A 15527-nucleotide genomic window follows, 5' to 3' on the forward strand; every position below is an offset into this window, starting at 1 on the left:
AATAATGCTTCATTTGAAATCTCAATATGAATAAAAATGTGGAACTAATGCATTCCACTGCATTAGCGTTTTAATCGAGGCAGTCGACTGAGTGCAGCTGTTCTTCTGACAGACCCCATCACCGTATCTGAACCTTGTTTACGACTCTCCTGGGCTCTGCTGAAAATAGAAATAAAAGAGCAATATTCTTAGACATCTAGTATATTCTCACACTGTATTTAAAAGTACAACGTACAACCATTGCCAAAGACGACAATGTATCCAAACAGAACTGTTTCTTGCTAATTGTATCCTTAAAGGGGAATATTAAACAGACTTTACATTTTAACAAAGAAATGAGCAGGCTGAAAATCTCAAAAACACTTTAAAAGTAAAAAGTAGTGTCAGTTGGAGATGACAGTTAGTGTCATAAGGAAAAGAGGGGGAACCTTATCTGACAGCAACATTCTCAGCTATGAGGATGTGTTCCCCCTGCTCTGACCAACAAATGAAGCCATAAAAAGCAAATGTTCAAGGTGTGAAACAAGAAAAGGATATGTTGCCCAAATTGTTCAAAAGTGTGAACCAAGAAAAGGATATGTTCCCCCAAATTATATTGGTTTAATTAAGTAATAGCAGTCATCAAAATAACAAGATCTTGTTGTTTTTGGGGTGGCATGTCAGCACTGTCCACTGGAGACCTGTTTGAACTTTCTTTCTTATGAAACATAATCGGACACTAAATATGTTATGGAAGAACGGTCATTAAATAAACTCAATGTGAATAATTTTGCCTCACAAACTGATGAATGGCTGCTTTTTAAAACTTCCATATTATGATGGCCATATAAGAGCTAACATGACAGCATATTAATATACATCTGTGTGTGTGTGTGTGTGTGTTAAACTGGAGAAAGAAGTCAGATAAATCTGAAGTGGCATCAGGAAGATTAGTTTATGATATTTATTTATTGTGGGGTAAACTATTCCTTTAAAATGTGTTTTGCAAAAAAAATAACTGACTTTGTTTTCCATAATTCAGTGTGGTGAAGTGTTCTGCATTTCAATATTTACTTTTTTCCTTTGCTTTGTGCCGTCCTTTGGGACTGAACCATCTGCTGTCTTCTATTGAGATCCAAAATTGAGGACAGCTGGGGACATATCATTATTGTTTACCACTACAGACATGATCTGCATAAAGTTACAAATCAACTGCTTGTGACATCAAATAAAGAGATTCTGTAGCTTAACATGCAGCTAGAAAAAGTAATAGGAAAATCCATGATCGCTTAAATGCATTATTTCGCATGAAAAGGAAAATGAAGGAAATGAAAGATAAATGAAATGCATATTTTACCTGTGCAATCTCGACAAGATAGGCCCGCCTCTCTTCATAGACCTTCTGATAAGCCTGATATAGATACCACATGTGATATAAATAATTGTCTTATAACCAACATATGAGCAGCATGATGTAATTCTAGTTTGTCAGCATAATCTTTACCTCTAGGTTATTTCTAAAAACGTCTGCAACCCAACTCATTCACTCCCTCCTTTAGTTAATATGGACTTCTTGTACTAGGCGATACAATATTACCAACAGAGACATTTTTTAACAAGAGGATGTACAGGCCTGACCTTTCCTTCTTGCACGATTCTAATTTGAAGGTCCAGGAGTTGAGTTTGTAGACTGTTCTTCTCAGTAATCAACCGTTTCAATTTCTGTCTGAGATCATCCTGCATGATAAACAAATGGAGTTAAAACATGGTATAAATGTTTCTTTAAAAAAATTAAGTTGACTTGGCTTACAGTCAAGAAAATCTGTTCTATAAAGTTTGCTTTGTTTCAGCCCTTTATGATGTCTCTCAGATTTAAGAGAACAACCCACATGGCTCTAAACCCTTTAAGCTTTGCATGATCATAAAATAATTAATCATAATTAAAGAGAATTACCCATGTCTTTCTCATCTGTGTATTTTGCACTGGGTCGTGAGTAACCCCAGACCCTTTGAATTTTTTTAAATATCCTAATTGTCCTACCATTGCTGTATTATGGGTTGCTAAATCGCTCTCCCCTTTCACAGCTTACTGCTCGCTGATTAAATATTTTTCACGCTGTTTCAGCAGATTGATTTTAATCTCTTCTTTGGCAGAGGTCCGAATTCAGCTTGGCCAGACAGTAATGAGTTCAAAGAATGAAATGTACCATGCAACAGTGGCAGCTGAAATACAGCATTAAAATGCCTTGTAACACAGACAGGGGCAAGAGAAAACAACATATATTAGACATGCTAAATGTGTTTTCAGTTTACATATGTTACAAAATCCATTAAGTTCAAATAATATATGTTGCTTTGGAATTATGTGAAGGTGAAATATACTTACTTCTGGCATTTCATCGTATGAGCGAATAGAAGCCAGTCGGTCTAAGGAGTAAGATGAAGACAAAAAGCTTTATTGCCGAGTGTTTGCATTTGGTGCCCACAAAAGTCCCCATCTGAACCCACTGTGAAACAATGTACTCTTTCCACTTTGGGAGCCACACCTTCCTGATAAGGCATTTGGTTAGAACATTTTGTCAGTAACACTCACGCAATACAACAGTACAGTAGTTCACTGCAACTGAGACATATTCTCATATCTTACATTCTCATTCTACCAGTTTAAAAAAGTAAACATGTCTGAGCATGTATTATTCTGTATCAGCACAATAAAAAAACATTTAAAAGTGCAGAAGAATCAACTTCTTCATGAAATAACTTCAGAGACTTGGCAAATATTGACTTCAAAATACAAAAGAGCCAGACTATAATGCACTTGATGGTTTTTGGAGGACAACTTCCCAAAGAGTCAACTGATTTTTTATACATTTCCTGATGTCCCACAAAAAAACAAAGTGATAATTTCTCTAGAATGTACACATTATTTTCGTTTATTTTATGAAAAAATAAGGATTTAACTGACAATTTATTTCATTTATACACAATTATTTTTGCTTAATTATAGTAGAAATATTTGAGTTAGGCCCAACTTAGATTTACTTATACTGTTTGTATGTAAATGTAAGTAAAAAATGGTTTGATTTGATTGATTTCACAGCTTTAATAATGACAGTGTAGATTGTTGAACGTAAAATCACAGTTCATTTGTGTGAAGTCTAAATACAAAAATAGCTTGTACGTGTTAAAAGGTTATTTATTGTTAAGGTGGGTTTATTGATTCCACAATTTGTGAATGCCTCTTTGACCAATAACAATAAAACCATCACCACAATATGTATAATATTATATGTCAACATTGCGAATGTCACCTTTATTCCTCTCTGGTTCATTTAGTTCAGAGAGTATAAATTACCTGCGGGGTCACCGCGGAGGCTCTCGAGTCTCTCTCTGACGACATTGATCTGCGTCTCGAGCTGCCCGTTGAGTTCCACCTGCGTCTCATATCTGGTCCGCCATTCATTCTCTGAGCAGCGAATTCAGAAAGAGTCTCAAATCAAAATGTTTAGCTGCTTAAAGAAAGTCTATGCAGAACAAACCTTCTCCATCCACACTGTTAAGTCTTTCTTCCAAATCATCCAACGTGCTCCTCAGGTCACACACTGAGTCCTGCAACATCTCACTTGAAACATCCACAAAAATCGTCTTTTAGATAAGAACTAGGCCTAAGCGCGCAAATCATTGGTGAGAGCGAAAGACAATAAAGATTCGTCTATTTAGTCAAACGTTAACAGCATGTTAAAGCACGATTTAAAAGATCTTCTAAGGACTTACTTGACCTCTCTCTCTTGCTCGAGATCTGTTTGCAGTTGGGATAACTTATCATTTCCGTAATACGTTTCACTCATCTTTTGGACCGAACACTGTTCACGTTTATTGGATTGTTGAGATGTTTCCATGGCAACAAACAACCTCAATAAAGTTGAACATGCATTCACGCTGGGTCCTAGCACCTATGGCTCATTCAACATTTTAACTGCCAAAATACGTTTAGGCTAACACTACATTTATTTTAGTGTTGACAGCATTGCTCGGTTTGAGATATGAAAGTCGATAATATATATAAAAATCTGATATAAATAACCTATGTTAACGTGTAAAACAGGTCCCACAGACACAAACACCACATGAGGGTTAGAACTATATCGCAAATCATACAGATTTAGAGAAAGTAAATCAATTCAAATAGTGCATTTGTTGTCATTTCCTTTTATCATTCTTAACAAATATATCTTTAGAAACATAACTTTATATCCCATTTACAGCCTTCCTTAAATATATTTTTCTTAGCTAATACATAAGTGCATATTTCTGTAAACACTGTACAGTACAGTGATGTCATAAAATAATAAAACCATATCTCTTAAACAAAGTATTATGACATCACAAAAAATACAATAATTTTCGGCTATCACAACTTTAATAAAATATCCTGAGCAGATTATGTTTTCTCATTTTGTTCTTTCTTAAGTGACTTGTCTGACATCTCGCTTTTCTCTGCGTCCGATTTGTGATTCAACATTGCATTTGCAGTCTGTTTGCCTGTGGTCTTCATTATAGCCTTGATGCCCAGATTGTCCACATTCAAAGCTGTCACACCTATATTGATGGCGGACTGAACTGCAGTATCTGTGGCCTGCCCTGCCTCCACTCCGTACCTGATCACAAACAATAAAACGGTCAAAACTGATAGATCTAGACAGAAGCAATATGAACTGTTTAACAGTTTAAATGGCGACTGATGATAAATGTTTTGTGCGAAAAATGATAAATGAAATGAGCAGACCAAGATAGATATAATGTTGTCTTTATCTCAGGTTCAATTCATAAAACGCCAAGCAGATAGCAAAAAAAATCAACCAGTTGGGGGTAGGTTGGAACTTGGCAGAGAACGTTAGCTGGAAAAAACAGTGATTTTACCCGCCACCGTTTACATGCTGTTAGGGGGGCCCAAAAGGTTTCCCAGACCCCTAAATCTGTCAAAGCAACAGGAAAGAGTGAATCAAACTGGTTCTCAGCGCAGTAAAGTTTAGACCGATATACAGTAAAAATCAGCAGTATTAAAACTTGAGAAAAAGGGAAGAGAAAATAAATTATGAATTACAAATACAACAAGAGAAAACACAACACTTACTTGTGCCGCACAGTAGAGACAGTTTCCGAAGTTAAACTTTTGCCGATCGTTCTGGCTACCGTCTCCAGACTGGACCAGACATTGGATAAACCTACAATGTAAATTACAGTTTGCAGAAACATGACGAAAGTACTTTTTGTAGAAGTATGAACAACTGTGGCATTTTAAAAGTTAGGTAAAGCATGGTTAAGCATTAATCAAACAACACAATCAAAGTAAAAGGGATGTAATTGATTTATTTCGTTACCTTGTAAGCTGCTTTCTGTCACTAGTTTGGCTCCGTCCACTGTGGAGGTGTAATCTTTATTTTTCTTGAGGGTTTCTGGAATAAGTTTGGTGCCGTGTTTTTGTATGTGAGGAGCAAGTTCCTTCCCAACTTTACCAGCCACAGTAGCGACACCATCCACTGGTGAGTAAACCAAACAGTTATTGCACACTGCTAGGAGCCATCAACACAAGGCATAAATTGTAAAAATCAAATTCAAACTTATGTTTTACCTAGATACAGGCTGACTTTCACAGCACCGCTGGTTGCCTGTCTGGCTGCATTTAGGCTTTTGATAAACGCGGGGCTGACCTCCGTTGGGTTCTCTTCTGGAGTGGTGTTTTCTCGTACCCCGGTTCCTCCTTTATGGATGGCTTTACTTGTGGCTTCAGCTCCACGCACGAGCCCCTGACTCAGCCAAGAGGTTCCTACACAGAGTAGGCAAAATTGATGAATGTCATAAAGACTCTCTCAATAGATTTGTTAAACTGTAATATGAAAATGATGATTTACAATCTAGTGTTTTCCATTACTAAACAGCGACATCTAGTGGATCTTTGTTTAAAGTCCTCAATGTGTGCATGATTTGAAATATGTGAAAGCGCATTTCTAAAATATATTTAACCATTTGAATAATCAAAAAAAGATTAGATATTCAATGACACACCAATCAAATTGTAGTAAATATATTGTAATTCTCCTAATCTAAGTGAGAATTGGTAACTATATTTCAGACCTGCTAAAATGCTCTGTGACATTTTTTCACTCCAACCAGGAATAGTTTTATCCTCCCATCCTGGTCCTACAGATGCTTCTGAAGGAGCACCAATAGGAACCTTTTTGTCTGTCCCTGTGGCTCCAACTGATCCATTATCAACCTTAAAAAGAAACACCATCATTATGACCAAAAGTAAGTATTTTCAAGGTCCACATCTAAAATGTACTTTATCAAAAAAAAGTATAACAATTTTATTGAATATTATAATAAGAATAGAATCATTTTATCAGTCCAATTCAGAGTTTGCTTGTCACATGTTGAGCCAATGAATCACAATGAAAGTCAAGTACACAGAAGGGGAGAGTTTGTATGGCTCCTAAGACAAGATTCTAGAAAGGATAATATACGTGTAGTATTCACACAATATCAATAATCATGCATGTTAAAATCATGGTTATTGTCACAAGGGTATACTTTAACACCCGTAATATGCATTAAAATTCTCAAGTTTACTGTAATTAATATAGTCATCATTCATTTTACAGGACCGATCTCCTATTGTTGGTAAAACCACATTGATTCGATTACCTGGACTCTAAGCTGGGACAGCAATGACAGTTTCTCCTGAAATAGAGCTCTTTCTGCTGCGGGCAGTTCTGAGGACAGTACCACCCCAATGTACGACCCTGGTACTGCTGCTGTTATGTCAGGAAATGTAAACACACCTTTGTTGCTCAGAAAAACAGGCGAGTCTGGGTACAGCGGGTAGGTCCAGTCACATACCTGCAAACACAGGACATGTACTGGATAAAAACATCTGCCAAATGCATAAATGTAAATGTCAGTTCATATCCACTAAACCTTTTAAAACATTATCCTTTAACAACTGTAAAAACTGATTTGTGTGTTTGAACACCATGGTGCAATAAAGCGACGTTTATGGGGAATAAGCCTGGAATTTTAATGCATAATTCTCAAAGCCACTCTTTGTTTTGGATGGCTTAAAGCAGGACAAAGGGACACTATTGGACAGCAGTGTTAGACCATGTGTTGCACGTGTCCTACATAAAGTCCCAGAGCGATGGGAACAGTGGACAGCTAACCTTTAAAATTGGAAATCTGCCAATACTGAACACAGAGCCGATGGTCGGCCATTCAATGTCATTTCTATTTGCTGAAACAGCGAGCAGATCAACAGTATACAAAACAATTGATGTCAAACCTAAAGGCCTTGAAAATAACAAAGACGCAGTCTGGTTAAACAGGCTTTTGAGGGTGTGAAGGAAAACATCTGTGTGACATACAGGATGAGCAATAAGGTAGTTACCTTTTCTGGGCTACAACAACAACAAATACACCACACATGCTTTCTCTAAACAAACAACAAATGCTCTCTATGTCTGTTTCATTACGTATAAGAAAGTGCTAGTAATTGTATAACATGAGCATGACAGCAATCTCAGTTATTTATCTATTAGTCATGGCAAGCTGATGTTTATCACCAGAAGGTACTATTTAAGATGCTTTTAAAAACATAGCCCCATAGCCAAACCCGTTCTAAAGTTTGTACATTCTAACCCTAAACCCACTCATATTATAAACAGAAAGATTGTTACCTGTAGGTATGCTGGCGCAAAGCTGGCACCGCTGTGAGCATTCTGGTTCTTGTATAAGATTATTCGTAGGAACCCTGGATAAGAAGGGGCACTGACATGGCCCTCAGCAGACACAAAGAACATTTGCACCCCAGTGGGCAAGAAAAAAATCTCCATTCCAGCCTCTCTGAGATTAACAGGGGCAACGGCCTGACGTTGTGGTACCTGGTTCGGAACAGGTTGATATGAACCTCCATGAGAGATTGACAAATGTCCCTCTGTTGGTTGTTGGGTGTAGACTGGTGATGGAAGCTCAATAGGAACACCAAGACCCACCACAGGTGAGGCTGGAAGAGCTGGGACGATTACTGAACTTGAGATCTGGTTGCCTGGTAGATGCCTTCTGGTGTTAGGTAGAGGCTGGGGGTCCTGTAGGGCAGGAAGAGGGGGATAAAGGCGCTGACCCTGGGTCGGTGTAGACTCCAGCGACGTCAGACGAGTTTTGATGGTGCTCAAAGTCTTGTACATCTTCAGCTGCGTCTGTCGCGCAAAATCCCAGCAGGGTCCAACGCAGCGGTTGCCCTGGGTGTTTACCTCCAGCCCACTGGCAAGATGCTGCCTGCCCCGCTTGTACATAATGAGAGCTTGTGCTTTATTTCCCATCTCATCGTATTGAAGCCCTGTTTTGATGAATTGTAACCCTTTGTCATGGTGCTCCCGAATTTTCTGAACTTCAGGCGGTTCTGCGGATTCCATCTCGGAGCACGTTAATCCAGAGAATTGTCAGAAGAAATCTTACGCGAATTCTCTTTTCTATGCTTTAAAGACTAACGCCCGGTTTAGTGGCTTATTTTCCCCATGACGTTGACTGGGGATGAAGTTAATGTAACCAAGCGGGTTTGACTAGATTCCTATAGAAAGCACGAGGCCTGTTAAACTTTACTCCGCACTATGACGTTTGTAGGACTGAAACTCAAAGCATAGGGAAAACTACGTCCCGCGCAGCATCTTTAAACAAAATAAAGCATTGGACTCGAGTATTCGTTAAATGATTGATGCAACGGACCACCACCACCAGATGGCGACAGTCTGCAGTACTTTAAGCGTCTCGTTCACAAATGTCAGTATTGAACATTTACAAAAGTGGAACTACAATAGTCCTGTTTGTCAAGGTGTTCCCAGCACTGCTCTTAATCGTAAAATGAGTCCCTCCAAGGCAGATGTTTGCCTTTTAGTACGACGACAGAATACCGGAGTTTGTAAGGATTCAGAAAACACTTACGATTATTTAGGTACCAGTGCAAGACCAGCAATCTTATTGGCAACTTGCATAAAAACGTCTACAGTTATACAGAACATAAGCATTCACTCAAAGATTGCCCACCCTGAAGTAAACAAGACAGCAAAGTTAACACTCAAAAGCTGGATGGTGACATACACCATAAACAACCGCAATTTCTACATTGAAGAGTGTCATAGAAATTGAATTCAGGAGACTGCACTGGCACCAGCTTCGTTTTATTGAAGACCTACAGTACATGATATGGTAAACAATGTTAAAACACAGGTCAAGTAAAAGACATGTGGAGTCATGAGTTCTACTCCGTCAAGTTGAAACGCAGTCAGCAAAGCTGGACAAGTCACCATTGTATTAGTTACTTTACTGTTAAAATAAGCCAATGATAAAAATCACATTAATTTTAAAAACATTTAAAAACAAGTTCGCATTTAGTATTTACAAGAGACTTAAGCGCTGCAGTCATTTCATTGGCCTTCATGTGGTCACGGTCCAAACATTAAGGATGTGGCAAAGCCCCCACAGGCTTGAGCAAGGACACGCCACAGTACCTAAAAACACAAGTCATTAGCAAGCCTTACAGACACAAACATCTGTACATTACAAGAGTGACTTGCGTACTTTGAGCTCTTGAACTTCTCTTGGATTGCTCTCTGAGGTCGACTTTCCGCACCTACATGGAGCTTGTGAAGCTCCTTTAAACAAGGGCCAATAACATTCAGGGAGTAACCAGTAAAGGCGTACAAGTTCTCGGACTGTCAAAAAACAAAACCAACTTTAGAATAGAAAAAGACTTGCAGCCAAAGCTAAAGGCAGGTTGTTCATTACAAAAGAGCACTCAACTAATCTAGCCTTAACATCAAGTGGTCCTGCAAAATAAATCACAGCGAAAGGTTGATAACTCACCCACAGAGCTCCATTTAAGGTGTAGTTGGCCAGACAATATGCTGCAGCGGCAATCTTGGATGGTAGATACTGCACAAAAGGATCCACCTCGAGCAGACTCAACTCTGAAAGATACTACAGGGCAGAGGAAAAGAAATCAATATCCAATTCAGTGAGAATTTACAACCTCACACTTAAGCCTCACCAAAGCCAGGTTTGTCGTCTTGGCACAAATATGCTCTTCCAAGGTGTACTGCGTCAAAAACTGTAGAACAGTGGGTGCAGTCATGTCAAATGAAAGCACTCGGAGCAGGTGCTGCTCCATTCGAAGCACCTGTTTCTTTGTGTAGGTATCATCAGTGATGTAGACGAACTCATCCACTTCCGGAGGATACACCTCTTCGTATTTTCTAATAAGAAAAACAAATTTTAATCATGTCAAACGACGAAGAAAAAGATGGCTCACCACTTACGCAGCCAGGAGTATAGCAGCCGTTCCCACAAGCTGCAGTTTTCCTCGTAGCACAGACATGCATGACAGAAAGCGGTCCAGGTAGTTAGCAGCCAGGTAGAGGGTCTCGGAGCACAGCTTGTATTCTTCGCCCACTTCAACCAGCCAGTCAACAAGGATAACCCTCATGCAATTGGTTATGTCTGGTTGTTTTCTCATGTAGCCGGGCTTTGGCCTGTATTTAATCTGAGGAACACAGCAGGTTACAGACCGGAAAAACACCTAGAAACAGGCAAACTTGATTTCTCACTTCGCATTCACGTAGGTAACGATGGATGTCCTCAACGTATTCTGGGACACACAATATGTCGTGCGAATTTGCGTCCTCTTCTGGCAACGACTGCATAGAAGCATCCATGCACGGACCTAAACGTAATTTTAGGAACACTTTAAAAACCATTGCAGGCAAACCGTGAACATGAGCACACATTTCAGCAAAATACCGGAGCCGACGTCATTGATAGCATCATCTAGCAGAAGAAGCTCAGAGTCCAACAAGAACGACGCCGGTTGTCCGCTTGGCAGCGCGGCGATGTGCTCGTGCTCGTGGACTTCAACGCAGGCGTTTTGGAGAGAAACGTCCTGAAAAGCTGTTCCATATTTGGACGAAACCTTAAACGCAGAGACAAACTGTCACGTTTCTAAGCAGTAACGATGAGAAGTTCAAACTTCAGACACGAACCTCTCCAAATACTCGATTATGCGGATCATTCTCGCCCAAGACGCCAAGTACAACTCTTTGGCCGGGCTTGTGAGCGCGCAGGCCATCCGCTCTCCCCAAACCCATAATGTTCTCCTGACTGTTACGACTGGAAAGAGGAGCGAGGCTTCGGGAACTCATCTTGAAAAGCAGATGCAAGTCAAATTAACACCGTAACCACATAAGCGTCTATATTGTTCACTGTTGAGAGATCTATCCTACAAATGTTGTAAATGACAATAACTCGAACTACTCACAAACCTTGTTTTGCGCTAAAAACCAAAGTGGAATAAGAAAATCAAAGTGCTTTGACCTCAAGCGTCACCTTAACCTTTTTATACGTTCATGATCAATCAACGTGGAACATTAACACGTTTGAACTAAATTGAGCTCTGTTGCTAACCGAGCCATTCAAATTAGCGATAATGAAGCGCAGGTGTGTTCGACTACATGCGTCGCTGCGCAGACCGATCGGTTTGTGACATCAAAGTACCGCGAAAGCAGGCTTTCGAATCACTCTCGCGGTACTTTTATGTGAAACGCCGATCGTTCGGTCTCTGCGTATGAAATAAAATCACTGTCAAAAATAAATGTACGTAACTGAAAGAATTTGTGTGTAATATTATTTTATTCGTGCGTAATTTTAAAAATTGTATGTAATTCAACTTTTTGTGAGACTTTGATTTCAAAATCTTCGGCCACAACAGTTTACAAGTACGACAATTTGTTTTATTTGTTAGATTACAACTTCAAATTCTACGACTATGACATTTTACAGACACAACCGCAACTCCGTTACGTGCACGAAGTGCGAATTACGAACACGAAGCACTGTGTGCGAAGAGACTGTCAAAAATACGTCATCAGCTCACAGGCATTACTATCCGAAGGAAGATTGATCGATTCCACGACGTAGTGCGCATGCGCCCCCGCTTAAACAACTAGCGCCAAAATGACAGCTCAACAGCCAAGCGTCTCAAGTTTTAATTTTAATTCGGACACGATTAACAGTTACTTATTTCTAGTAACAGATAGGAGATATATTATAGAGACAGATTCGGTTACGTTTAGCTGCTCAAAGAATAGTTTAGCCCCCGACTCTAATAAAACAAACACAAACAAGCTTAATCAGGTTTTATTATGTCTCGCGAACCTACTGATTAACGCGCTGGTTTAGGAGGTCTTCACTGCATTCCTACTAGGGTGGCCATTTCCATAACACCAAAAAGGAGGACACTTTGCGGCATTTAGTGAGGCAAGAATAACTGCATCTGGTGTACTCGCAAATACAATACAATTTTGTCTATCATATCTATGGTATCATGATACAGTGATTCTGAAATAGCCTACTCTATTACTTGCCAGACAATTTGATCAACAACATATCTTGATGTAGACCTGTGTAACAGAAGAGGCAAAAAAGTGTTTGTTCACAGTATTTGTATTTCTTCAGGACACTCCTGTATGACTGGTGATGCTTGACTGCATGATAGACTTTACAAAGCTCTGCAGCGGAGATTTTGTCATCCTGAGGTGATGCTGCCTCTCGAAATTAAGACCTAAGGGAAGACGCACCAGCAGCTCTTTGGTTACCTTTATGTTTTTCAGTGCTGGCATGTCGGTCAATGGCGGCTTTCCCTTTACTACTAACGTCCACTACACAGCGACATAGTGTGCAAAATCCATGGAAAGCATCTCTACTGCTTTTTGATATGAATTCGTGGTCTTGTGTCCATTCCGGACTAAATGATGTTGGACGTTTCGGCATGTTAACGTTATGATGTGACGTAGCCTGTACGTGCCCCACCTACACGTCGTGAAGGCTTGTTTACGTTTTTAACCAATTATATATCAGATATTTATTTGACATCTCTTTCAGCCAATCATCTGTTTGACAGGAGATCTTACGGTGTCAGACGCGATGCTGCTGCGTCCCAATAAAGGTTTTACAGCGCGTTTTTTAAGGCCGATTCAGCGCAACTCCGAAAAGGAGGACAAATGAGTGTCCGGCTTGAGGCTGCGCCGGACGCCAGACAGGGGGCTTAAAATCCGGACTGTCCGGCCAAAAGCCGGACGTATGGCCACCCTAATTCCTATGCTTGCAGTAAAGCATGTTCGATAGCATTTGGTTGTCTGCTTCATGAATACATAACAGTGTCCGAATTAAAACTTGAGACGATGAGTGAGCGCTTGGCTGTTGAGCTGTCATTTTGGCGCTAGTTGTTTAAGCGGGGGCGCATGCGCACTACGTCGTGGAATCGATCAATCTTCCTTCGGATAGTAATGCCTGTGAGCTGATGACGTATTTTTGACAGTCTCTTCGCACACAGTGCTTCGTGTTCGTAATTCGCACTTCGTGCACGTAACGGAGTTGCGGTTGTGTCTGTAAAATGTCATAGTCGTAGAATTTGAAGTTGTAATCTAACAAATAAAACAAATTGTCGTACTTGTAAACTGTTGTGGCCGAAGATTTTGAAATCAAAGTCTCACAAAAAGTTGAATTACATACAATTTTTAAAATTACGCACGAATAAAATAATATTACACACAAATTCTTTCAGTTACGTACATTTATTTTTGACAGTGATTTTATTTCATACTGCGCAGCTCCGAGCAAAAGGCTTGTTTGAGATGCGCCTTGCCTCGCCTGAAATATAGGCGAGAGTAGGCGGCTACAGTGAGGGGAAGAGTGAAAAAAAGTGCAGGCAAGCCGGACACTTCCTGAATCTCGCTGTGTTGTGGACTGCAAACGTCAACAATGGAAGAGATCGCGTTCGCGTTCTTTATCGCAGACGAAGTTGATGCAGTTGAAATACCACTGTTTTTACACGAAGATGGTTATGATGAGGAGAATCACCGAAGGTGAACAGTGCTCATTACTTAAAATGGCTTATTCAGTAAATGGTAGGGATATAAATCTATCCGATCTAGAGTGGTATTGAAACTCTCATCTAATGAAATTAATGTCGAGTAAAAAATAAACAGTCCTGACTGCAGATAATTCAGCACCAAAGAAAATTGTTTTTATTATTATTAAAGTTATTTGGGTGAACTATCCCTTTTTTACATGACAAATATTCCATATAAATATATTACACAATTGTTTGTCACCTTAATGTAAGTTTCAATTCATGTTTAATGATTAGGAAAAGTGTGTGCTGCAAATTATTCTTAAAAAATTATATGAAACAACAACACATTCTAAATTAAGAAATGAGCATGTGTGGGTTTTGTTTATTGCACTCCTGGAATCAGACATATCCAAATAAAGATATCAGATAAAAACACAAACATGAGGCCTAATTGTAAAACAGTCACATTAGATGTATGCATGTATTGATGGATTGACTAATTTATTTAATGGAATAATGTTGTACAAAAATGTCAATGTATAAAGAGAATACACATCTCTCAATAAAGAGAAAATTAAAACAAACAGGACTTCACTTCAAACCAAGAAAATAAAAATAAAACATGTCCTAATTACTAAGTACTATAGAAAAAGTAAATCGTATTAGGCTATAGGTAATGGACTTCTTAGAATTAAGGGGAAAAAAATATCAGCTGACATTCTCAGCCAATGAGCACGAAGCTGTGTCGTCAGTCAGTCGTTTCCCATCATGCTTTTGAGTAGCGCAGTCGGTGGAGAGTAACTGCGCTCGACTGCTCAATCCGACACAGCCGCCTCGCTGTCGCGAGAGTTTTTTGGCACACGTCAGCATGAGGTCAGAGCAAGGCGGACGTAACTCGGACACTTTTCTAACCGGCATGCATCTCACGGTGATCACCGGTGATCGGTTCTGCGCAGATTTTGTTCATCTCAAACAAGCCTTATCTCACCTGTACGTCACGTGACAGTTTAGCCATTCTTGCGTAATGAGAAGTAAAGGGACGTAATGGGGCAGTTTCCCGGACAGGGCTTAGGGCTAGTCCCATAACTGAAATGTTAGAGGTGTCTTTAACGAAAATAATTTACACTGGCATATCTTAAAATATATCAGTGCGATTGTTTTGTCTCAAGATGCACGGATGTTTTTTGTAAAGCTTAAATATCCTAATTTAACTAAGACCTAGTCCTGGTTTAAACTAATCCTTGTTCGTGAAACCGGCCCATAATGTATAGACGCTTTACTTATTTCATAACTTATTTACTTTTTGCAGTTCACTGGTGCAATAAAGCACTTTAAAAGTACACATATTTCATGCAGTCTTTTATTAAGAGGAGGTGAATCATATAATAATCATACAAGAATTAGAAAATGCTTTGTTGTTTTAAAAGACATTGTTATTTCATTGTTTGACTTTAAGCATAAACTACCCACATTCACAGTTTACAGCTGTGCTTGTGGCGCTCACAGTCCCAGATATTGGGGCCGTTTATCAGCATGAGCTTTCAATTAAATCCGACCGAAAATGGACTGGACGATCACTGTGAGTTTTCTG

The 15527-nt window shown here is 39.4% G+C and overlaps 3 protein-coding genes across 6 annotated transcripts; all 3 read right to left on the minus strand.

Moving 5' to 3' along the window:
* Positions 1–62: 62 nt before the first annotated feature.
* ccdc169 (coiled-coil domain containing 169) lies at positions 63–3844 on the minus strand (the record flags this gene model as incomplete). Its single annotated transcript, XM_079447930.1, has 8 exons — positions 3754–3844; positions 3519–3601; positions 3335–3445; positions 2366–2406; positions 1618–1716; positions 1337–1390; positions 1054–1130; positions 63–159 (listed from the first exon to the last, which is right to left on the minus strand). Exons 1-8 carry the CDS (start codon positions 3825–3827, stop codon positions 63–65), a joined length of 636 nt encoding a protein of 211 aa, XP_079304056.1. The 5' UTR covers positions 3828–3844.
* A 325-nt stretch (positions 3845–4169) lies between these two features.
* sparta (spartin a) lies at positions 4170–8745 on the minus strand. Of its 3 annotated transcripts, none has more exons than XR_013786183.1 (8): positions 7713–8745; positions 6685–6879; positions 6115–6256; positions 5612–5806; positions 5361–5519; positions 5114–5204; positions 4766–4955; positions 4179–4637 (listed from the first exon to the last, which is right to left on the minus strand). XR_013786183.1 is itself a non-coding variant. In XM_079447973.1 (8 exons), exons 1-7 carry the CDS (start codon positions 8445–8447, stop codon positions 4910–4912), a joined length of 1563 nt encoding a protein of 520 aa, XP_079304099.1. In that variant the 5' UTR covers positions 8448–8578; the 3' UTR covers positions 4179–4637; positions 4900–4909. The 3 variants fall into 3 exon arrangements, 2 of the variants coding, with proteins under 2 accessions (XP_079304098.1, XP_079304099.1); XM_079447973.1 differs by having other exon boundaries at positions 4900–4955; positions 7713–8578; XM_079447972.1 differs by lacking the exon at positions 4766–4955 and having other exon boundaries at positions 4170–4637; positions 7713–8578.
* A 236-nt stretch (positions 8746–8981) lies between these two features.
* ccna1 (cyclin A1) lies at positions 8982–11588 on the minus strand. Of its 2 annotated transcripts, XR_013786240.1 has the most exons (10): positions 11346–11522; positions 11067–11225; positions 10828–10996; positions 10635–10750; positions 10347–10570; positions 10079–10283; positions 9895–10008; positions 9610–9743; positions 9431–9539; positions 9195–9354 (listed from the first exon to the last, which is right to left on the minus strand). XR_013786240.1 is itself a non-coding variant. In XM_079449348.1 (9 exons), exons 2-9 carry the CDS (start codon positions 11223–11225, stop codon positions 9488–9490), a joined length of 1173 nt encoding a protein of 390 aa, XP_079305474.1. In that variant the 5' UTR covers positions 11346–11588; the 3' UTR covers positions 8982–9487. The 2 variants fall into 2 exon arrangements, 1 of the variants encoding a protein (XP_079305474.1); XM_079449348.1 differs by having other exon boundaries at positions 8982–9539; positions 11346–11588.
* Positions 11589–15527: the final 3939 nt, after the last annotated feature.

This window comes from Barbatula barbatula (assembly GCF_947034865.1).
Source record: "Barbatula barbatula genome assembly, chromosome: 24".
Classification (NCBI taxonomy): domain Eukaryota; kingdom Metazoa; phylum Chordata; class Actinopteri; order Cypriniformes; family Nemacheilidae; genus Barbatula; species Barbatula barbatula.